At 38.1% G+C, this 24,883-nt stretch overlaps 1 protein-coding gene across 13 annotated transcripts in view; it reads left to right on the plus strand.

Moving 5' to 3' along the window:
- Positions 1-24,883, plus strand: part of PBRM1 (polybromo 1) — an 82,792-nt gene that overhangs the window by 34,195 nt on the left and 23,714 nt on the right. For all 13 annotated transcript variants that reach the window (XM_034777403.1, XM_034777401.1, XM_034777400.1 and 10 more), the window contains 9 exons: positions 8,357-8,498; positions 9,193-9,290; positions 12,460-12,736; positions 14,649-14,754; positions 16,933-17,575; positions 20,230-20,441; positions 21,449-21,634; positions 22,840-22,997; positions 23,886-24,152. In XM_034777403.1, coding sequence (XP_034633294.1) covers positions 8,357-8,498; positions 9,193-9,290; positions 12,460-12,736; positions 14,649-14,754; positions 16,933-17,575; positions 20,230-20,441; positions 21,449-21,634; positions 22,840-22,997; positions 23,886-24,152 — 2,089 coding nt within the window. The remainder of the gene's footprint in view (positions 1-8,356; positions 8,499-9,192; positions 9,291-12,459; positions 12,737-14,648; positions 14,755-16,932; positions 17,576-20,229; positions 20,442-21,448; positions 21,635-22,839; positions 22,998-23,885; positions 24,153-24,883) is intronic.

Here is a 24,883-nt window from a genome sequence, read left to right on the forward strand (position 1 = left end):
CTACAAAAACAACAAAGAGTCTGGTGGCACCTTAAAGACTAACAGATTTATTTGGGCATAAGCTTTCGTGAGTAAAAACCTCACTTCTTCGGAAGTGAGGTTTTTACTCACGAAAGCTTATGCCCAAATAAATCTGTTAGTCTTTAAGGTGCCACCAGACTCCTTGTTGTTTTTATAGGGTTTATTGAGTTACAGTGGTGCATTGCTGAATAGGGCTATGATTGTGGCTAGTTTAAGCCTCACTGTACAAAATAAGCAAATGAAAAGGTTCTGTTACCACCTAAAGTAGCTAAGTTGGGGTATTTAATTTTCTGCTGAAGGCATATCTCATTCTGTAGAGCTGGAAAAGTCATGATACTTAAGTTTTATTAACTTTGAATAGAATTAGATTTGTTAAAAGTACTTAGGTCAGGGGTGGGCAAACTATGGCTGGCCTGCGAGCTCCCGCTGGGGAGCGGGATCTGGGGCTTGCCTGCTCCGGTGCTCCAGCTGGGGCGCTGGGTCGGGGGCCGCACTACGCGGTATGACCCTGCTCCGGCTGGGGCACTGGGTCAGGGCCTGCACCACGCGGCTCAGCCCCGCCCTAGCGCTCCAACTGGAGCCTGCTCCACGTGGCTCCCGGAAGCTGCAGCATGGACCCACTCCGGCTCCTAAGTGCTCCAATGGGAACTTCAGGGGCAGTGCCTGCCGATGGGGCTGCGCCTCCGGATAGGAGCCGGAGAAGGGACATGCCACTGCTTCCAAGAACCGCTTGAGGTAAGCGCCGTTTGGAGCCTGCACACCTGAGACTCTCCCCATTCCCTAACCCCCTGCCCCAGCTCTGATCCCCCTCCCACTCTCCAAACCCCTCGATCCCAGCACAGATCACCCTCCTGTACCCCAAAACTCTCATCCTCAGCCCCACCCCAGAGCCACACCCCCAGCCAGAATCCTCACTTCCTCCCGCACCCCAACCCCAATTTTGTGAGCATTCATGGTCTGCCATACAATTTCTATTCCCTGATGTGGCCCTCAGGCCAAAAAGTTTGCCCACCCCAACTTAGGTGAATAACCTCCTTTATCACCCATTATATGCAGACAACAAGCGCCTGATTTTTAAGAGTGCTGCTCATGTGCTTACTGTATGCCAATGCTACACATGAATGTCCACATGGCCAATTGGCACCTAGCTATCCAATCCATGTGGATGTGCTAATCAGTAATTTACTCATGCCTTAAGATTTTATGCAAATATAGTTTTGAATCTTCAACCATATTTCATGAAAATCAGAAATCCTTCATTTTTCAGTGCCTTGGAAAGGCTTGTTCTAGTTAGAATAGAAATGCCATCAGATACAAACCTCACTTGCAAAATAATTGAGGGAAACCCCTCCCCCCATCCTTTGTTTAAAAGATGGAGGATCCCTCCTCATGTGTTCTCTTCTCCTTCCCACCCTGCTTTGTAGAGCGAGGTCTCAGTTTTACCTCACATGTAGATCCCACAGGATATGCCTGATCAGTTTCTTCTTCACCCGTAAACGAGCCTTATGGTATTCTGACTTGTCAGGTAGAGATATTTGCACAGAACCTCTGTATGACAGAGGGGGCAGGTTTAGAATTTCAGATATTTTTCTGAAAGTTACATTTTCTTAATAGTCTTATCCCTGCTGTTGTCACTTCAAGATTGGACTACTGCTGTGCACTCTACATGGTCATACATCTAAAATCTATTCAGAAAACAAAGCTTGTGCAGAATGTAGAGGCCCATGTACTAACGGGTATATTTTTCCAGGAGGCACATGATGCCAGTGATCTGGGGTCTGCACTGGCTCCCTGTTAGCTTCCTGGTGAAGTTTAAGGTGTTTTAACCTATAAAGCACTAAATGGTTTGGGACCTACTGACTTGAAAGATTACTTCTCTCCCTGTACCATACAGTTAAACTGTGGTCACCATAGGTGGTCCAACTAGGATCCCCTCATTATAGAAGGCAGGATATTCATAGACTCATAGAAGATTAGGGTTGGAAGAGACCTCAGGAGGTCATCTAGTCCAACCCCATGCTCAAAGCAGGACCAACACCAACGAAATCATCCCAGTCAGGGCTTTGTCAAGCCAGGCCTTAAAAACCTCTAAGGATGGAGATTCCACCACCTCCCTAGATAACCCATTCCAGTGTTTCACCACCCTCCTAGTGAAATAGTGTTTCCTAATATCCAACCTAGACCTCTCCCACTGCAACTTGAGACCTCTACGCCTTGTTCTGTCATCTGCCGCCCCTGAGACAGTTGAGCTTCATCTTCTTTGGAATCCCCCCTCACTCTTCTCTTCTGCAGCCCAATTCCCTCAGCCTCTCCTCATAAGTCATGTGCCCCAGCCCCCTGATCATTTTCGTTGCCCTCCACTGGACTCTCTCCAATTTGTCCACATCCTTTCTGTAGTGGGGGGCCCAAAACTGGACGCAGTACTCCAGATGTGGCCTTACCAGTGCCAAATAGAGGGGAATAATCACTTCCCTTGATCTGCTAGCAGTGCTCCTACTAATGCAGCCCAATATGCCGTTAGCCTTCTTGGCAACAAGGGCACACTGCTGACTCATATCCAGCTTATTATCCACTGTAATCCCCAATTTCTTTTCTGCAGAACTTCTGCTTAGCCAGTTGGTCCCCAGCATGTAGCGGTGCATGGGATTCTTCCATCCTAAGTGCAGGACTCTGCACTTGTCCTTGTTGAACCTAATCAGATTTCTTTTGGCCCTATTCTCTGTGAAAGACCTTTGCCTCTGAAGTTTAGCTTGTATTTGTTGAACGTCAGAGCACAGTGCAAAAGCCTATATATTTGATAAAGGCTTTGAGATGGATTATGGTTTGGGGAGGTGGGTGAAGAGGGATGCGGGTATGTTGTTGGCTGGTGAGCTAATTTATTGTATCATGCTGGTGGGTTAGTGTTCCTATGTGTATTTAAACTTAGAATGCATTGATAAGGGGTCTAGAACTTGTGTATGGTGTGTATTTAAAATCTAAAATCTAAATAAATAAGATTTTCTGAAATCTTTAGCGGGTCTCTAAAGGCTTATCTATACACAGTTCTTGTACCATTTTCAACTAAATCCATTTAGAAACAGATATGGTTACATCAGTGCATAACCTGCCCCACCCCAATATTGATATAGTTATACCAATATAAATTTACAGAAATAGGATTTACATTGATATAGTTAAATAGGTACGAAAACTGTGTTTAGACCAGCCCTTAATAAAAAGGAATAGCATAAAGAGAACTAGCACAAAGGTAATGAAGAGAAGATTGTATTGAATAAAGAAATGCAGTATTTGTGGTGTGTATGTAGATGGAATCCATCAGGAGTCTTCAGAAAGCTGAGCAAAACCTTTCTGCAACACAGCAATCAAAACACATTAACTGTAACTCCCAAACTATAGTCTAGGAAGTCAATTAGGAGTCTAGAATTTTTAAGGTGTGTATTTTCATATTACTATCTTCCAATGTCTTAAAATTTCTCTGTCTTTGTACAAGAAGACAAATACATCAGTGTTGCACAAGAACATTCACAATGTATACACTGCTAGAATTAAAACAAACTTCAGTTAGTTGGCTCAGCAAACAATTGAGAAGCATGAGTATTGCATCGATGTACCTTATGTGCTTTCAAGGTGATGAACTTTAGCATAAATGTGTTCTTTATCCCAGCCCTAATGATTACCTCTATAGCAAATACTTCAGAATGGAGGAGTAGCTTTTTTCCTTCTCCTCCCACAGCAGTAAAGATGGAGGGTACTCTTGCAAATATTTGAAAAGTTTTACTTGAAAAAGTATTTACTATTCCTGACTGTCATGAGTTTCATAATCATAGTCCCTTTAGTCCATCTTTGATTCAGATTAATTCTGCCGTACTGTCTGTCAGTGGTGTGCAAATTTGGTGGGTGGGGGGAGGCAAACTTCAGCCTTTCACCCTTTTAAAAAACACATACAAATAAAAGTACAGTCTTATTTTCAACGATTTGGTAAGTTTCATAACTACAGCAGGTCTGCTATGCCCTTAACATTAATTTAGAAATTTATTAATTTTAAAACTCATTTAATGATTAATAATTGATTATTAAAAGACATAAACTGGCAACATATATAATAATAATTGAGAGCCTGGGATCCATAGAATGAGTCAGATACTCTAATGCTAAACCGAATGAATGAATGGTCTCACCTCTGCATTTCCCCTGCACCTTCCAATGTGAAAACCTAATTTCATATTACAAGTAATGCAAAAAACCCAGTTTCAGATTACAAGTAATGGAGGGGGTGACCGACAAGTTCCGTGAATGGTAAGCGGGAGCACGGATGGAAAAGCTTGCATACCACTGGTCTGCATCAGTTGTCACAGTCCTCTGAACAAAGAAATACAGGTCTGTCGAATCTTATGCTGGGGTTACGTTCCGCAGTCAGCGCATAAAGCGAAAATCGCGTATAGTCAAAATGACCCTTGAAAATCCCTTAAATCACCCATAAAGTACAGTTTTGTGTATATAACCCTGTACAGTACTATGTATTGTATACAGCAATGTACAGTACAGTATATAATAAAGACTACATATGCAAAATATAATTTTACAGTATTTTTAATAACATAACAGAGACAGAAGAATGAAAGAAAAAATGAAAAAAGTACAGTACTGTAAACCTGAACAGTCACCAGTCAGCCTGGATATTCTTGCTAGTCTTGTTCTGTACACACACGAATGATTAGTCTTCCTCTTCCCCTGACAACACTATCATTGAGTCGTCAGGGCTTGATGTTGATCCAGGAGTGATGGAGAGCGAGTCGGAGACGAAGTGGTTGGCTCTGGTTCAGCTCGAGAAGTTGATTGTGTAGGCTCTGCTGCTGCTGGTTGTTTTTTCTTTAAAAACATAGTGATTGGCAACTGTCGCTGTTGTCTCTTGAGCTCCTCAAACATTTCTTGGTACGGTCTCAAATCATCCGTAATACTACGTGTGATTTTGAGGCTTCATTCCATAGAAGGATCATATTCAGAAATTAAATCATTCAAGTGTTTCGCTGCTTGGAACATTTCAGAAAATTTATGAAGATTCCAAGTTGCTGGCTCTTCCTGTTCGTCATCATCTTTGTCTTCTGTAGACGATTTTATCAGTTCCTCTAACTCTTTGTTAGTCAATGTTTCTCTATGGCCCTCAATTAATTCCTCAATTTCTTCCTTGAGGATGTCGATGAAGCCATCACCACCCACTTGCCTGGCCACATGAACAATGAGTTTCACTTCTTTGTCAATGGCACAGTTTGTCAGTGTAAACAGTACAATCTCGCTCAGCGCGGCGAGATGCGCACAGTATGAGAGGCACAGGGGAACTGAGTACTGTAGTGGGAACAGCAGCACTGTAGTGGGAACAGCAGATTCGCTTCTCCCATTTCACACTCACTCTGGGGCATACGCACTATTTAAACTGTTGGGTTTTTGTTTGTTTGTTTGTTTTTTGCCAACCCTCCAGGGTTATTATAGGGGAGAACCTTATCACAGGCCTAAAGACATGCTGTTGCTGTCAAGTCCCCCCCAAAAAATGGTTTAGTGGGAACAGCAGATTCGCATCTCACGCTGATGGAATCGCCTGCACTTTTTTTTTCCCCCCTGACCGCATAAAGCTGAAATCGCACGTGTTAAATGCGCATAAGATGCAACAGACCTGTATTAACAAAAAACATTGGTCAGATGCCATCACATTCCTTGAGAGAGAAGCAGCATACTTATTTGTGGGAACTTCTCTCCCATTGCACTCCTCAATGGACACTTGGAGTTAGTGTTTTGATGAATCTTTCATGTATAGATTCAGTTCTAACTAGTAATTTTAGATAATTAGCTTAATTGATTCCCAATTAGTTTATGGGAAAAGATGTCAAAGAACACAATAAAATTACACTTTAAAAGTGTAAATTGCATGCTTACATTTTCTCCCTTGACAATGCAAATCTGATTTACATACCATGTGTAAATCCCATCAGTCAAGCAGTAAGCAAATAAGTGTCTAGTCATTTTCACATTGGATAATCCCATGTAAATTGGGAAATTTAGAATAATATTAAAATATCCTTCTTTTTAAAAACATACATTCTTTTGCAGTTTCCCATGACACTTTCTACCCTGTGTTTCCTTGTATATGTCTAATGGTGTATTGTCCTTTTTATATTTAAATGTTCAACAAGGATGTATGTATGTACATGCATGCACACATCACATACTTGTCAATAACTTTGTTAGACTTGAAGAATTTAATATATTTTATTATACAAGATCTATCTTAAAAAAAAACAAGCAAGCATACTATCTTCATCAATTTTCTAATTAGTTGGAGTAAAAGCATTCTATAGCGTCTGATGCTAGACAAATAGAAGAGGAACAAAACTTATATTTTCATGAATATGGAATATTAAATCACCAGGTACATCACATAGAAGAGAACTTGAAAAAACATCCTGTATGCTTAGTGTCTGTTGTTTAAATAAATAAATAAATAATCTTGAAGTAACATATAGAATGTATTGTGCCAAATTCTACCCTTTTTACACCCAGGCAAATAGTTGATGTTAATGCAACTGCACAACACGCAACTCAAGACTGAATTTGGCTCATAAGTTAATTTGTACCAAAACCCCTTAGTAGTGGATTTTGATAATCTATAATGGAAAAGAGTGATACCCTTGCAGTATAGATTGTGGGCAGGGTTGCAAAAAAAGAAGTCAGTCTGCTGCTTATTCATGAGTATTAAAAGTGAGCTAAAAAAGATTTAAAAGAAATTAACAAGCTATTCAATATCCTAAAGTGTTAATAGAATGTGTTGATTTAAAATGATACATTTTAAAGCAAAATGTTAGAAAATAAATTCCTGTTCCTCTTAATGTTCAGGATCTTGGTTCAGGAGTTTATTTCTCCCCCAAGAAATATATTCTGGTAGCACCAAGAGGCCTCCACCAGCTATGGGGCCAATTGTGTAGGCTCTGTACAGACATAAATGACACTCTCTACTTACAGATTAAAAGACATCACATCAGATGGATATGACAAACAAGCAGGGTGGGAATGAGGTGTGAGGGAGGTGGGATAACAAAAGTAATAGGATATGATCAATTTTTAGCCAATCATTAGCAGTACTCACAACTTGCCTGCCTGCTTAGCACAGTTGCCAACTTTCACGCGGTAAATAAGCACCCTGGCTTTCACAATAAACCCAAAATCAAGCCAATCTCATTTCAAAACAAGGCCAAAACAAGCCAATCCCTAAGAACCCCAACACTCTATGTGACTAGTTCCCCCCGGCATGCAGTCTGGGACTGTGGTGGGCCCGCTGTGCACCCCGACTCTCTCGCCCCCCTTCTACCTGCTTGCACCCCCTTATCCCTGCTTGCTGGGAGCTGATAAAAAAAAAAAGCAATAAGCTACACCAAACAACAATCTAGAAGACAAAAACTAGCCAATAAACAGCTCGCAAGCCAATTAAGCCAAAAATAAGCCCAATTTCTACGTTTTTTCCCATGGGTTTGGCATGTCTGCTGCCTAGCAATTTGCAGGTATTGTGTGCTGTTTTGCGGATACCGGTTTTCTGTATACACTTTAGTTGAGGTGAGTTTTGATGGGGGACTTGATGTAAGATGAAGTTTTTGAGTGGCAATTTTTCCAACACACAAAGGGAAACAGGAGAAAGCAAAAGGTGCTTGCAAGTGAGTGCCATCTGATTGCAATTTGTTTCCAGACATGAAATGACTTGATGGTCTCAGACCAGTTCTTAGTAGTATTTTCATAACAAACTTTACTGCAGTTAGCACTAATCTACATGCTTGTTGCTGGCAGTTTTAACAGAGGCCAAAAATTGACAGCCTGATCCAAGAAGATGTGGAGCACCACCAGTTCCCAATAATTGGAGCCATTGGCACTTAGCATTTTTCATGTGGCGCTGACTGCTTTGTAGGACCATGCTCACAATGAAAATGGGGATTGAATTATCTTTTTATACTGCAGGTGGTCCTTCCAGGCATGTTGGAGCAGTTATGGGGAAACTTGTACTTCTGCCTCACACGCTATATCTATTCTATGTACAAAAAGAGGGCTAGAGTCTCCAGAGATGTCAGTAAGGCACCTTTCCTAATGCTAAATTCACTTTAAAAAACAAAAACAAAACCCAAACCCTTTGTTTGGCATGTCCAGTTGCAATGCTGAGGTATCAAGGCACCATCAGAACACATTCCTCCACATCAGAGTTCTTCTGTTATTGACTTACTTGGAAAAAAAGCATTTGAAATAATTACTTTACAGTGATGAGCTATTGTGAAACAACATAAGTTGTCTGTCTTTTCCACAGAACCAAACTGAAGAACCATGAATATGAAACTCTAGACCACTTGGAGTGTGATCTGAACTTAATGTTTGAAAATGCCAAACGCTACAATGTTCCTAATTCCGCCATCTATAAGAGAGTACTGAAAATGCAGCAAGTTATGCAGGTATAAAGAGAAGAGTAAAACAATCAAGATAACTATATGTATGAATTTATTTTCTTTAGGTGGTAGTTCTTGGAGCTTTTAAATGTGCAGTAGTATATTTGATCATTTATTAGTGGTTCTGTATGTTCAACAATGCAGTTTTTATGGTTAAGTATCCTGAACATATTTTAATGTTCAGAAGTTCTTAATGCATCCTATGCTGGGTCATCTGTCTGTCAGGAAATAAATCTGCAAAAATAATGTGCTGAATGGGGAGTGGATCTTCTTAGTTATTTCTCTAAATTACTTTGTTTGCAAGTAGATTAGAATCAAGCTATGAACGTAAGTACAAGAATCTTTAAAATTGACAGATACAATATAGCTAAAATCTCTTTAATAAGAGGATGCTAACACACTTTGTGTATTACAACATTTAACAGAGCAGTTCAAATAGATGCTAATCTGAAATAGCATTGGCTTGAATTGATTCTTCAAAATATTTTCATGTCAATTTTTAATACAATTTTCTTTTGTGCGGACGTCTTTCATTGAATTACAGTCATTGGAAATCTTTTAATGGTGCTTTAATATTTGTGCATCCTACAGCTGTAGTTGTGTCTTTCTCAGTGAATCTGATCTGTGCAGCTGTTTAATATTCATTTATTCTGGGAACATTCAGTAACGAGTCTGACACTAGGGATTTGCTCTTTTTCAGGCAAAGAAGAAAGAGCTAGCTAGGAGAGACGACATTGAGGACGGAGACAGTATGATCTCTTCTGCCACATCTGATACTGGAAGTTCAAAAAGGAAAAGGTATGCATTTTTGTTTTTCCTACAGACATCTTTTTGTTGCTGCTTTCGTTTGTCATATAGAAGAACATTAAAACATCGATGTTTAAGACTTCATATATGAATTCTAAAACCATGAAACGAATCTCATTTATCAGTTATAATTAATTGTTTTATTTTTCCATACTGACATTTTCTTACTAATATGTAAATATATAGCTGTCAGGAATATTTATACTTCAGTTTCTTAAAATGTATGACGCTGACATTTTACATAATTACAGTATGTAATACTAGGTGTATTTCTCACTTAAGATATAGTATTTTCAGTCCAAATAGTACTCTGTAAGTTCTTGTAATTTGTTATTACACGTTATCTGTAACTAACAATTATGTTGCTCCTCTTCCCTTGTTTTCCTCACCCATGACTCTCCTTTTTAATATTGGTTAGTAATTTCCGAATGAAAAATAAATTCATTTTAAAAATATATTTTCAGTTTTCACATTTTATTGTTAATCTTAAATCCTGTTGCAAGATATGGGTTTTTGATTGGGGAAAACTCCCTGGGATAAGATTACTGGATTTTTTTTTTTAATCTGATCAGGACAGATCATGTATAGTTTCACCATGAAAGTTACAGTGGGCCACCTCTCCCTTCCTTCTGACCTCACATTCCCCAAGTACTCTATCAGGAATCATCATGACCAACGAGGACGTAAATAGACCAAATGTAAGAGAATAGGATGATTATGGCAGGTGGTAGAGTATTAAAATTTGTGTACATAAAACACAACAAAACAGAACACTAGACATAGTGCTCTGAAAGCATTATAAATGCCCACACTAAGATCGTAGGTTTAAAAATATCATGTTTGAAAGATAGATTCTAACCCATCCATTCTTCCTCATAACAGTGAAATTTGTTGGTGTAAACTGAGATTCAGGTCCCTCCATTGTTGCTCCAGCCTGTTACTATCAACTTTCCAGGTTCTGAGTTTGCTGTTATGCTAGGGAGAGGGACTGGAAAAAAGCAAAACCAGATCAGAGCCATCAAAACAAGAAATTCTTTTATTAGCATGATTATATAATTGTAGCAGCATCCTCCATGTTTTCTGGATTGCAGTCATCAATCAAAGATAGAAACTTCTCTGCCAAAAGACCAGTAACTGAGCCATATAGGAGGTGGTACAATTTGGTGATACTATTGGGGGAAAAGAGATCCTGAAAGGTAGCTGAGTGATCAGAGAGAGAGAGAATAAAGTGCCAAATAAAGATCAGCGAGGAACAGACCACAAAGATTGCAAGTCTATGTGACTTGTAGAATCAGTGGATACTGCTGACACAAGCAAATTAAATTGCCCTTAATGCCCTAAAATCATGTATTGCATTGGATCCTCTTATACAAGAGAATATTAAAATCCTTTAAAAAATAATCTAAGAATTAATCGAAAAGAAAACGAGTAGGACTGTTAGAATGATGAAATACAGTAGAGTGAAGAAAGTCAGTTGTTTTTGTTGCTGCGCTAAAGATATAGTTGTACAAATGAATTTTGATTTGTAAATGCAATCATTAAAACTACATCCCAGTGGATTAAAAATCGATAAAGTGAATAGAATAAACTGAAAATTCAGTTAGTGGAGGTGAAAAGTTTTGAGGAATTCCAGAGAATAGCAAATACAGTGAAGGGCCCGAGTAAAACATATCCTGACATCCTGAAGGAGGCTGATGGTGTACGCAACCTGTTAATGAGGGAATTCTTTTGAATGTCCCTTTCAATGTGCAAATGCATGACCCAAACCTTGAGTGTGTTGCTATTTCTGCCTTGTAATTTTTTCCCCTCATTAACTTTTATCAGACCCAACATTAAAAATGGAACTGGGAAGCATGCAATCATAGAAATGTAGGGACCTCAAGAGTTTGTCTAGTCTGTGTTGACTCTGTCCATGGCTACTTAAGAGAATCTCCATCTGAATCTCCTGCCAGTGAAGAAATTTAAAATGCACTTGCTGATTTTTAATTTGTATAGCTAAGGAACCCTTTTTCTTTCTCCATCACATTGTGATTTATGTCGTATTACATCTGTTTTCTGGTTTGGGTTTTTTTAATTGCTTGTAATGGTGGTATCTGCTGTTCCCAAGTGCATCATGAAATAGCCGATTCATCTCACAAGAGTGTCCTGGCAAGCATAGATTTTTTTTTTTTAATGCATAAAATGATTTAATTGGAGAGGAACTAAATGTTGAAATGTCTGTGCTGCAGCAATCTTGGAGAATGTTCTGTGCACCACAGCCTATCGGCCTATGAAAACAATTCAGAAGCTACTTTCTATTAATTTGTAGAATTATCCTTCTTTATATTTTATCCTTGTGATACAGTATATGTTGTGAGAAATGTGGAAAGATTTTTACAAGTGGAGAAAAGTCATAAGTCCCCTTGATGCTCTGTATATAGTACATTTTGCCAGTGAACCAGTCATTTAGGGCTAAATTTTTTTAAAATTGCCTCAGTTTTTGAGTGTCCAGCTTCAGAAGCTTAGGCTTGATATTATTTTTTTTTCCCAGTGTGGTAAGTATTCACAGATCTCATTGATTTGAGTACCTCTGAAAACCAAGCTCAAGGTTTGTGAAGTTGAACACCCCAAAATTGAGGAACTCAGAATTAGGGGCCACTTTAAAAAAAAAAATTAGGTCTTACAAATGAAACTTACTTCATCTAGGCACAAGAGTTTATGAAATAAGATGATGCGTCCACCCATTCATTCTTTTTGTCTAATAGGTAAGTGCAGTCATAGAGGTTATAGGTTTGAAAATGCAGAGTCTGATTCCATAATTTGAGGATATTCAGAGTAAGGCAGCATACTTCATGAAAATAATGATTTGTTTCATGCTGGGGAAACTTTTTTATCTCAAAGTGGAGCAAAGGAAGACGATAGGTGGTGTTTTAAAATTAGCTGGCTTGCTCACCTAGCGTTGCACTTACCTATGGTCCCAAATTCTCTGGTCCTACTATCATCATTCTGTAACTGTTTTTAAAATTGGCGTGCACACATTTCTAGCATGGTGGTGGTCTTTATACACAGGTACTATGTTTTTTTAAAAAATTGCATTCAATGTATCTTGTAGCAAAAAGAAAAAGGCTGTTCTGGTGTGGGTGAGAAAAAATAACCTTTTTTCCCCTTTTTTACCCAACAGTAAAAAGAATATAAAGAAGCAGCGAATGAAAATCTTATATAATGTTGTTCTTGAAGCTCGAGAGCCTGGCACAGGCAGAAGACTCTGTGATCTATTTATGGTTAAACCCTCCAAAAAGGACTATCCAGATTATTATAAAATCATCTTGGAGCCAATGGATTTAAAAATTATTGAGCATAACATCCGCAGTGAAAAATACTCAGGGGAGGAGGCTATGATAGAAGATATGAGGCTAATGTTCCGAAATGCAAGGCACTATAATGAGGAAGGCTCACAGGTACTGTTTAGATTATCCAGGCACAGTTACCTTTGCGCTTTATTGCAGAAGGCAAAATTGTGTTAGAATTTTGTAACAGTCAATCTCTGGTTATTCCTTCCAGTGGTTACGCTAACAGTTACAGAATAAGCATATGCACCCCATCATAGCACTTGTTCTAAACCAGGAATACTACTACTTCTGTACAGATATATTTTTGTGTTTAAATATTGCTTCTGCCTGCAGATATATGCAGACATAAACACAGCACCTTCCATTTTAAATGTACATCATTTAATTGTACAGTTTATTTTTTCATCCTGTTAGCTGTGTTGGCTCCTACACTGCTAAGAAAGAGTTAGCTGTTCCATTTTCTTCTAGTGCATAATAAACAGTTGTTTACTCAGTTCCCATAACTTACACCCTGTAAACCCATTGAAGGCAATTGGATTACATAGGGGTCACTAGGGACCTAATTTAATCTTCAGAATTTTTGTTACTATGGGGTTATGTGTTGGATGTAAATAACTCAGTTTGGCTTAGCTCTCAGCATGATTTTGCAGGGCTCGTAGGTGGAAATGGTATTTCAGCTACTCAAATGAACGCATTTGATAAAGAAATTGATGAGAAAAGATGAATATGCAATCCCACCATGTTATTTTTATAATCTTGTCAAAATGGAGATGCAGTCTAACTGCATAGTTTACATATGGTCATTATCTCCGTTATTAAATTAAATATTTATCTACTATGGTTAAATATATATTCTGCGAAGTGTATGCAAAAGAGAAATACAAATCCTTTAACAAAGTAATTACCTTGGATGAGTGAACAGAAAGTGACAAAGAATTAAGTGGCTTTATTATTTATGGACCAAATCTTGAAGTCCATAGTCAGTCCTTAGTCAGGTAAAGCTGAGTCAACAGCTAGCAGAAGAAACATACATTCATACTTCATTGTTGACAACATTACCGATGGCAGTGAGAAGCTGGATACTCTGGCCTTTTGTGATCGGAAAAGAAATCATTGATGCCTTAAGAAAAGTAAAACACCACTGATATCTTACTATATGAGGGCAACTAGAATGCGTGGTGACTGGAGTAATATGGAAGATATGATTAATAAGGTGCATACCAATAGATGTTGTTTCTCACTAATGCCAAACATACTCTATATATAGCTTACAAACATATTTCTGCTTGACAACCTGAAGTCATTAATACAGCCCATTGAGCTGGACAGCATAAGCAAATTTAAGAAGCAATACTGGTCTCTTGTTCTTAATCAGATCATTGAAATGGCTAATGTGGCAAGTGATGAACATGCATCTACATTTGCAAATAATTTGATTCTGTTTGATTAGCTATATTGGCAAAGAGGCATAAAACCTTATGACTGCAAGTTGCAACCTGAACTTCACTTATTTACTTGTCCTGCAAATATATTTGCCTGATGACTACAGCAACAGCAGACTGTTAACAAACAAGATCTTTATATTCTTTCCAAGATGGCTAAACAGGATTTTGATCATAATGTAGAAATTGACAGTGATAATACTATACATTGGAAAGAATGGATGCAGTCTTTTGGGGATGCAGTCTCAAAAAAATGTGACTTATGAACAATCTAATATAGTGCCTTTTTCTGAAATATCCCAGAGTTCTTTACAAAAATTACATATAGGAAGTATTTCATCCTTCACTGAAATACGGACACATTTGGGGTGGAATGAACCAGTTGTTTTAACAACATATTGCAACACTATACAATCATTCAAGAGTGGAAGCGAAGAATATTGTGCTCAACTGAAACTAAGGAGTTAACTCTTTTGTGTTAAGAGTTTTCTTGGTATACTTTATTACATTATCATAAGGAAACAAATAATCTAAATATTGTTTTATTATTTTTCTTTCAACACTTTAATGACTAATAGGTATATAATGATGCCCATATCCTAGAGAAGATTCTTAAAGAAAAAAAGAAAGAGCTGGGACCTCTTCCTGAAGATGATGATATCGCTTCCCCTAAACTAAAGCTAAGTAAGGCAGCCTTGTGGATTCCTACTTCTTGGTAAATGTTGATATGGAATAAAATGATACAGATTAACATTAAAATGGAAAACCATATTACCATACATTCAAGGCAGGTTGCATAACTTGTGCCACTTCTGAATCCAATGTACACTAAACTGCAAAACTGAATTACATTTTCAATATCATCATAATTGCAGTGGATATTGGTATGTGTTCGTGCTGAAATTAAAATTAAGAGGTGGGGGTGGGAAAGTCAAAATGAGAGAATCTATATGAAACAATTTTTCTATACAGGCGAGGTTAGAATGAAGAAGAGAAATTCACAATAACTGGAATATACTTATTGGTATCATACCTCATTCATCTGATTGGAGATATAATAAGCATAAGCTTTGAAACATCAGAAAATGGTTCAGCAGCAGCTAAAGTGCAAACAGATTAAGGAACAGTGCCAGGAGCTAGAAGATCTGTTCTGTTTCCATAGACATCCTTTGTAACTTTGTCATTTACCTTCCTTGTGTCTCATTTTCCCATCTGTAAATTGGTGATATAACCTGTTACACAGGGGAGCTAAGGCTTAATTCATTAGTGGGTATAAAGTGCTTTGTGATCCCCAAATGAAGAGTGTGATAAAATTGCAAAGTATTGTTATCACCTTGTTAGTGTTTCATGGGAATTTGTATGTGTTAAAATTAGCATAATATAAAGGTAAGTCTCCCTATTTATCCATTTTATAGTATGTTTAAAGAAGAATACTTTAAAAAATGTAACCAAAACACACAACACACCTCTTAGAAAATGCTTACACCTACTGTTGTTATAAGTAGCAACTCTGGTTATTGTAAGGGAAAGAGATTAGAGAAAATATTTTTCTCTGATTTATTTTTTCAATGTCTTTATGCATTTGATAACACGTTGTATATAATGATTTCTGGCTATGTTCTGCCACCTTTAATCGTATACTGAATAGTATCTTATTCTGTGAGTAGTTCTGCTGATCTTAATGGGACCACTCAAAGTAAGATACTATACAACATGAGTAAGGGTGGATCAGACCCTTAGTTTCCCCTGTTGTGTATTTGGGTCTTCCACAGAGCAACAAAGAGAAGTAAAACATCTTTACAAGAAAATTATTGTAAATCCCCTTACAATGGCAGGGAAATTCAGCAGTAGGTGGTGTTCTTAGAACTATTTTCACTCCTTTTTAAAAAAAGTAACTGAGCAGATTTCAGGTTGGTGCTGTTCCTTTCATATGTGTGTGTTAAGTTCTAAACTGAGTAAATAAGCAAATTGCATAGAAGGGTATTTTTTAAAAAAGAAAAGCACACACGCCATATTGAAGCATCGTTGAGGATAAAAATGCAAAACCACCAAGAAAGTATAGATATGGAAGAATCCAAGTGCAAAGACTATGTAGTGCTATAACTATTGATCCTGTATTAACAAATAGCTAATCTGATTGGTAGTCCCATTTGAAGGCATTATTTTACATTTTACCTATAATAATTCTACCTAGTTTAGCTTAAATCTGCTGTGTGAGGGGAAAACTCACAATAAGTGGGATTCTTAGGATGTGTCACGGCAGTTGGGAGTGTGCCTCTCAACCTGGTAGGGAGACTTGTGCTAGTTCGACTTGAGCTAGTGCACTAACAATAGCTGTGTGGATGTTGCAGCACTGGCAGAGGCTCAGGCTAGGCACACCCCCAACTGCAGTGTAGACATACCCACATGTGAAAATCTCCATGAAGAAAGAATTTTAATGGCTTTGAAAAATCCACATGAAGAGAAGATTTTAATGACTACTGAACTGAGGTGAGAATTTCACACAATGCTATTGTGTTGGCTTCCCTTATAGTCTTTAACTTTAGGCTGATGTGCAGTCTTGAATGTATTATTAGTGTTGTTTTATACTTATGGAAGACAGGCTTCAAAAGTTTCAGATCCAGCACTCAAATGTTGTACTAAATTGTCCACGGTGAAAACAGAGAAAACCATCTGAGAAAAGTAATTAGTAAGAGCTGATGGAATAGAAATGAAAAAATTGTATTTGTAAGTGGCCTTGCTAATCTGGTAGGGTAATGGTGAACTAAGTTACCTGAGCCATAGAAAAGGAGTTTGTTAGGGAAGTAAATGCACAAGGTTGACTGGTTTTTGTACATTTGTTGTTGTTTTTTGTCTGTCTAGGTAGAAAAAGTGGTATTTCCCCTAAGAAATCAAAATATATGACTCCAATGCAACAGAAACTGAATGAGGTGTATGAAGCAGTGAAGAACTACACAGATAAACGAGGCAGGCGATTAAGTGCCATCTTCCTGAGGCTTCCATCTCGATCAGAACTGCCTGACTATTATGTAACCATTAAAAAGCCAGTTGACATGGAAAAAATAAGAAGTCACATGATGGCCAACAAGTACCAGGACATCGATTCCATGGTAGAAGACTTTGTAATGATGTTCAATAATGCCTGCACTTATAATGAGCCAGAGTCTCTGATTTACAAAGATGCCCTTGTCCTACATAAAGTTTTGCTTGAAACTAGAAGAGACATAGAAGGAGATGAGGATTCTCATGTCCCCAATGTAACATTGCTGATCCAGGAACTTATTCATAACCTTTTTGTGTCTGTAATGAGCCATCAGGATGATGAGGGCAGGTGTTATAGTGACTCCTTAGCTGAAATTCCTGCTGTTGATCCCAACTTCCCAAACAAACCACCTTTGACTTTTGATATTATCCGAAAGAATGTAGAAAATAATCGCTACAGGAGACTGGACTTGTTTCAAGAGCAGATGTTTGAGATGCTAGAGAGGGCAAGGAGGATGAACCGGTGAGTGAAACCATACATGTATCAAACCTTAGTCTTGTCAATTTTAATTTTGAGTCTTTATCACTGGTCAAATAATTCCCATTTTAAAAGACATATTATCTTTCCTGTTAGTGTGCTAGGGAAAAAGCAACTTGCTTAGTTGGGTGCCATCACCTTCAGTAGAATTTAAGCTTTCATTTAAAGTTTGTAGCCCGTCTTTGACGTTAACCCTGGCAAAGCAAGGTTAAAGCAATGCAGGGCTATCTTCCAAAGTTGAGGGAAGGCAAGTTCAGAAGAGGAGCTCAGTGGGCAGCCACACAGTGGTAAAAAGGAGACCATTCAGAGGTATAGAGAAGCAAGAAATGGGTTATTTTTGGGGGGAGATGTTGTGTAGAGCAGTGGTTTCCAAAGTGGGGTGCGCAAGAGGATCCTTGGGGATGCGCGGCAGGAGGAGGTTTGGTTTTTTTTGCTTCGGCAGTTTGGGCGGGAGTCGGAGCGGCTTTTTTTTTTTTTTTTTTTTTTTTTTTTTTTTTTTTTTGGCAAAAATGATGGAGCCGGCGTGGCAGGGAGTGCGTGTTCAAAATTTTTTTAATGATAGGGGTGCGCGATCAAAAAAGTTCGGAGACCACTGGTGTAGAGACATAGACTGTCATCTAACAGTAAAGTAAATCATTTCGTTGGGCTATTGCGTTTTTAACTGAGTTAGTACATTTCTATAGAAGAAATTTTGGAGGGCTGTGCCAGAAGGTAAAAATTTATTTGACTGCAGAATCAGCCTTTTCAGCCTCTGATCAAGATTACAGCAAGTTCTGCTATATTAATTGCCTTTAGTAGATCTCCCACTTAGAGCAATCATTTCTATGCAAGGTTTCTTGAGATGTGCAAAAATATGCAGACATATAGCTTCCTGCTTTCCACTGGAGTGGGTCAAATAACATACTTGGAGATGTATGTTAAGGGCTCTTAAAAGAGGACAGTTATCAAATGTTCTCCATGTCCACTGAAGTAGGACAAGGAAAAATGGGATTAATCTGCAGCATGGGAGATTTAGGTTACATATTAGAAAAACTTTCTAACTATAAGGGTAATTAAGCTCTGAAATAGGCTTTCAAGGTAGGTTGTGGAATCTCCACCATTGTAGGTTTTTAAGAATGGGTTGAACAAACACCTGTCAGACATGATCTAGGTTTACTTGGTCCTTTCTCAGCACCGGGGGCTGAACTTGGTGACTTCTCGAGGTCCCTTCCAGCCCTACAATTCTATGATTCTGTATATAGGGAGGGTTTTCCTGCTGTAACTTTAATAGGAAAGAAGACATGTGGTGGTAATAAAATCTCTTATTTAAAAAGCAATTAAAAAGATCATCTGGCAAGACAATGGGTGATGAGTACAATTACTCTTTTCAATTAAAGAAACAGCTTTTTAGTTTCTCAGAAGTCTCTCTTTCAAAAGCAGTAAAGTCCAGTTACAAAATACCTTCATTTTTGGCTGGTTGCCTGTGATTTCTCAGAATTTCAGTTGCACTATATGAGAATGCTTATCTGACTTATATGGAAAACAGCTTTTCTTTTTTGTTGTACTTGTACTTGTTATTGGAGAGACCGGCACATTATTTCTCTCTTCAGAGTATATGCAGTTTAGTCAGAGGGCATCTTTACGGATGACCTGCACTGGATTTTAAAAAAATTTGTCCAGATGACACATTTTAGTTTTCCTAAACCTGAGAGAGGTGAAATGGTATAGCCATATGAAGACTTGGCAGTGTAGATCTCCAACCTGTCTCTTTTGCTTCCCGCCCTCCCCCTCCCCCCCCTTGTGATTGATAATAACTAAAATTTAAAAAGAAAAATCAAGCTTGCTCTGAATGTTCAGTGTCAGCAAAAGCAGCATTAACCCAAATATCTGTTCTTTTAAAAACAAAATAGTATTATGATTACTCCATGCTGTTTTGATTGGAAGCTATTCTGTGGGGTAATAGAATATTGATCATTGTCCTATTTAAGAATAAGGAAACAAAACTGTACTAATCTCCCCACCTTAAAAACAGTTTGACTGAATATACAGCAAATTCTTTCATTTAAAAACAACAAACTGCTGAATGGTTTTAAACACTGAACATATACAACCCTAAATAAAAATACAAAATACCCATAATGCATCATTTTGTAACTTTTCCTTTTGTAAATACTCTTAAGAAGACTGGATTAGGTTGCTAGTGCTTTGAGAGATCACTTTTAAAAGTGCCCTATAAACAGGCTACAAAGGTACTCTGATAATACTGTGGTGCAGGCCACATTATAAGTCCTAAATAACTTAATTATGTAGAAGTATGTTGTTTAATTACAGGTTGAAAAGTAAAGCACAGATGTTTGGTGATTTAAAAATTGGATAAACAAAAACTAATATGCATGCATTTTGTCTCTGTGTTTTTTTTTTACTATTAAAGTATTTTTAAAGACTACTGAGGGGAAATCTGCTTATTGCTAATAGAGCAGTATGTGCTGACTTTTCTGTCACTTTACCTCTTTGTTGAACAGAAGTTATCTGGTATACACTGAGTTTTTGTAATTTATCCTTAAATGTAACAGTTGATGAGTTTGTATTTAGAGTACTGTTTATTCCTGCATAAGATATATTGTCATGTTGTAATCTGTCTGTCATTTATTTCCATGTAGGACTGATTCAGAGATTTATGAGGATGCTGTGGAACTTCAGCAGTTCTTTATTAAAATCCGTGATGAACTCTGCAAGAATGGAGAGATTCTTCTGTCACCAGCACTCAGCTACACCACCAAGCATCTTCACAATGATGTAGAAAAAGAAAAAAAGGAAAAGCTACCCAAAGAATTCGAAGAGGATAAACTCAAAAGAGAAGAAGAGAAGAGAGGTAATTTCATTTTCCTTTCAAAACTATAAACAGTTGTCTCTTGTCATGCTTTCATTGCTGAGCCAGGCCTTCGCTGTTCCTGCTGGAACAACTGTGTTACTGAGGAGGAACCAGCTTGCAGCAATGGGTGGGACAAGAGGGCCTTTGTAAAGGTCTTCTCTGCCACCCTCCTCCCATGCAGTCTCTGTGCTCTTCATGGCTTTAAAATAAGCTACTGGGAATGAATAAAGATATCTTCAGGCTCCCTGCCACTAAGAGGGGAGGACAACTCCCCACTCTGCCTCTTTACCTGTCCCTTCAAATAAAGAGCAGGTGGTTGTCCTTTCCCCACAGCACTAAGATCAGTAGTGATCATCTTTATTCACTCCCTGCAGATGGGCTCAGTGCTACACGAGAGCAAGAGATGGTGGCTCTCGGTATAGAGGACAGGAGAGAGGCAACAGGGGTGACCTTTCTGAAGGTCAGTGAGTTCATTTTCACTTACATGGAGGCCTCGATAAAATATATCTGAAGATCTGGGCCCAGCTCTACAGCAGCAGGAGGCAGAAGCTAGGTTGAGCATAGATCATGCTCAAACCATACCTTGGAACTAGAATCCACTGGGTATGGTGTGGCACTCCTGTGTTACTCTCGGGGAGCATGATGGAGGGACCATCTTTTTGTTCTATGTTTGTACAGCACAGTGGGGTCTTGATCCATGACTATGTGTGGTCCTGTGCACTACTGCAATACAAATAATAAATAAGAATGTGTCAGACATTGGCTTCATTCCCAGCTCTAGCTGGTCAACAAACTTTACTAATCTACAATAGTGCTCCAACTTGCTGCTGTCTTTCTTTTTCCCTCATCCCACAGTAAGGAAGGTTTTACTTAAGTCACTAAACAAAGGTGTCGTGATTTAACTCATGGAGAGCCAGTGTATTGTAACAAGGTGCTGTTCTTAGAATCTCTCTTCTCTTCCTTAGATGGCTTTTAGTAATTTTTGTTTCCTTTTATGTTGAAATAAGAAGCTGAAAAGAGTGAAGATTCTGCTGCTGGAGCTGGTCTGTCGAGCTTACATCGGACTTACAGCCAGGATTGCAGCTTTAAGAACAGCATGTACCATGTTGGGGATTATGTCTATGTGGAACCTGCAGAAGCCAACCTGCAACCTCATATAGTCTGTATTGAGCGATTATGGGAAGATTCAGCTGGTAAGGAAAATAATGCAGTACAGCTTCTTAATATTGCTTGTTAAAACTTCCAGTTTGAGTTTTCCTTAGGTGGAGCCTTAATTATTCTGCTTATAACTGTGTGTGTGTGTGTGTGTGTGTGTGTGTGTGTGTGTGTGTGTGTGTGTGTGTGTGTGTGTGTGCGCGCGCTGGCGTGTATTTTTATTACTTCTGAAACACCTGATTTAAAGGATTTTGCATGCTGGGGAGCTTTTGGGAGTGCTAAATGTCCTGTATTTTTCACATTATAAACATCCTATAGATAACACCCTCGCCTTCTGGTCTAGGAAGGCTAGACGTGGCTTCTTCCAGAACCCATCAGCGCTGCTTTTGGGTCAGCTAGGGAGGAACAGAAAGGTCTTGTCTAAACTAGAAAAAATATCCATTACTGATAACAGAGCCAGTGTTGAACATAGTTCAATTACAAGTGAACCACAGGACAAGCCAGCATCATTTCAGAACACATGGTTAAATTCCAAAACAGTGTTAAATATGGCTTGTCCTGAACAAACTTACAATTGAATCATAGAACCAATTCAACCAAAACTCTTGCTTTTGGCAGAATACATGACGATTGAGACTGAGAAGTTTTATGGTACTGTTAATACACTGGGCCAGTCTGCATGCAATTTATTTTCTCTGATTTTGAGTAATATCAGTGTCCATTAATGGTTTATAAGAAAACTGTGTAGTCACAGCTTGACTCTGTCAAAAGTAAGGAGATGGCAAAACAGGAAAGGAGTTATTGTTAAAAATGTACATTACAATCTGTTATCCAAAGATCTGTGGGGATGGCCCAAATTTTCAGATAGTCAGGAGTGATAGACTCACAGGCTTTTTCCTTTCCTTGAGCATAATTTTCAAGGCCTGCACAGTCAGATTAATAGATTGCAGACTGGATTCTCCAAGGCTCCATGGCCTTAATTCTCCAAGGTTCACCTGGCTCAATGGCATTAATTTCTGTTGTGTTCTTCTGAGTCAAACATCCATAGGAGAAGCGAGCCAGTGAACTTCTTACATATCCAAACCTCACTTATCTGAAACAGTTGAGAAACATTGTCCTATTTTGGATCAGCGAGGTTTGGATGTACCAAGTATTGCTATATAACTGTTTGATTATTAACACAATCTACTGTTGTCTTTACTTCCTTGTGCAATAGAAAATATATCCTGTTTTTTGCTTTTAGGGGAAAAATGGTTGTATGGCTGCTGGTTTTATCGACCAAATGAAACATTCCATCTTGCAACACGAAAATTTCTGGAGAAGGAAGTTTTTAAGAGTGATTACTATAATAAAGTTCCAGTTAGCAAAATTTTAGGCAAATGTGTGGTAATGTTTGTTAAGGTGAGAGATTAAATGGACTGATTTGTTAAACTATTTACTGATTTGTGCACTATTTTTTAAAATAAGACTCAAGGACTCTCACAGTACCTGTATGAAATAACCTTTTCCCCCATCATGTCTTACTGCTTGATACATTGTGGTGCCTTTGTAGTAGGAAAAAAATGACATAAAGTTGCATTATTTGTTTCTCAGTGTCAGTTCAGGTATAGAAATCACATTACACATGATCAAATTTGTTGATGTTTTGAGAGATAAATAGGGAAATTGCCGGTAACGTCTTAAAATTTTCCTCAAAATTTTTAGCTTTAGTTTTTAGTGGAAGGAAGGCTGGATAGCTCGGAGGAATGGTAATGGGATATAGAGTTTCATCTCTACATCACAATTTGATTCCACCCAGGTCAGTTGTGTTAAAAGTTCTTATGGTCTGAATGCTTTTTGGCCTGTGTAGAATGAATCAGCTCAGTCCAGTTCTTAGTGGATGTTTTGTTTATGTAACTAACACAATCACTATGACAATCCTTGTTGGTGTTATAATCAAAGATTAAGTGGGCATAGAACTTTCATTCCTCTCTCAACTCAATGGTGGTCTTTCCTGCTCAGAGTTCAGACATACTGGCAAGTTAATGTTGGGAAAACAATTGCGTGTAATAATAATTATGTCTGTTTGGTATAAGAAGTGGTATAATGTAATTCTCCTGAGCTGTCACCCTGGTACTTTGCATGGAATTTAACACGCACATTTAAAAAAAACCAAACCCAAAGAGAGACTTCGTGAATAGATTGTATTTCTGTGCCAGAACAAAAATCAGACTGGTATATATAACCTTTGCCTCCATGCATCTTTCTGGAAAATTTCATCTGAAATGATCCCTTCTCTTCACTCAACAGGAGTATTTTAAATTATGTCCCGAAAACTTTAGAGATGAGGATGTCTACGTCTGTGAGTCTCGTTACTCTGCAAAGACGAAGTCTTTTAAGAAGATTAAACTGTGGACCATGCCCATTAGCTCTGTAAGGTTTGTCCCTCGAGATGTGCCCCTGCCTGTGGTCCGTGTTGCTTCTGTGTTTGCTAATACAGACAAAGTGGAAGATGAGAAACACACTGAAACCTTAGAGGATAATAAAGTGGGAGACAGTATCCTTAACCTTGAAAAGGTAGGCAAGATGATAATCTGGATATTGAATTGAACTGGATTTCAGATCAGAGATGATGAAAATGTGAACATTCATGTTTTAGGTTTCACATCCTTCCAAAAAGCTAAATCAGTAGAGAAATAAGAAATGACAATACATCTCACTTTAAAATGTGTTTAAAAAAAAAAAATTATATATATAATTTGTGTGTGCATACTCCATATAAATAATTGAAGCCTTGATTCAAATAAATAAGTGTTAGCCCTGTTTGTGCCTTGACGATGTTAGCTACTGGCCACCTACGCTCTTAAACCTGTCATGTACATGGTATTTTTTAATGAATTTTGGAGTTCTCAAATTGACCTCCGAATACATACTGTATTCAAATGCTGGACTAATCTGCGTTACAAGCTATCGTTTCTCTCATTGTGTCTGAAATTGTTTTTTTCTTTTCTTAACCACCTTTAAAAAAATTTCATCTACTTAAGTCTGTCCTAACGCTAGACAAATCAGTGAGGCTGAAAAATCTATTTTTAACTCATCCCATTGCTGGTAGGTATTGCAGATATCCTTTATATTTAGTTTTTAGGTATCAAGTCTTCATTAAATAGAAATAGAATAGTAAACATTACATGGTGGTATCATATGCTTCTCTGTGACATTTTATCATATGTCAAACATCGCTTATTTATAGTTGATACTTTGATGGTTTAAAATCATCTGACAGTCTGATACTTGGCATTCCTAGGGAC

The sequence above is a fragment of the Trachemys scripta genome, chromosome 7, assembly GCF_013100865.1.
Source record: "Trachemys scripta elegans isolate TJP31775 chromosome 7, CAS_Tse_1.0, whole genome shotgun sequence".
Lineage (NCBI taxonomy): Eukaryota > Metazoa > Chordata > Testudines > Emydidae > Trachemys > Trachemys scripta.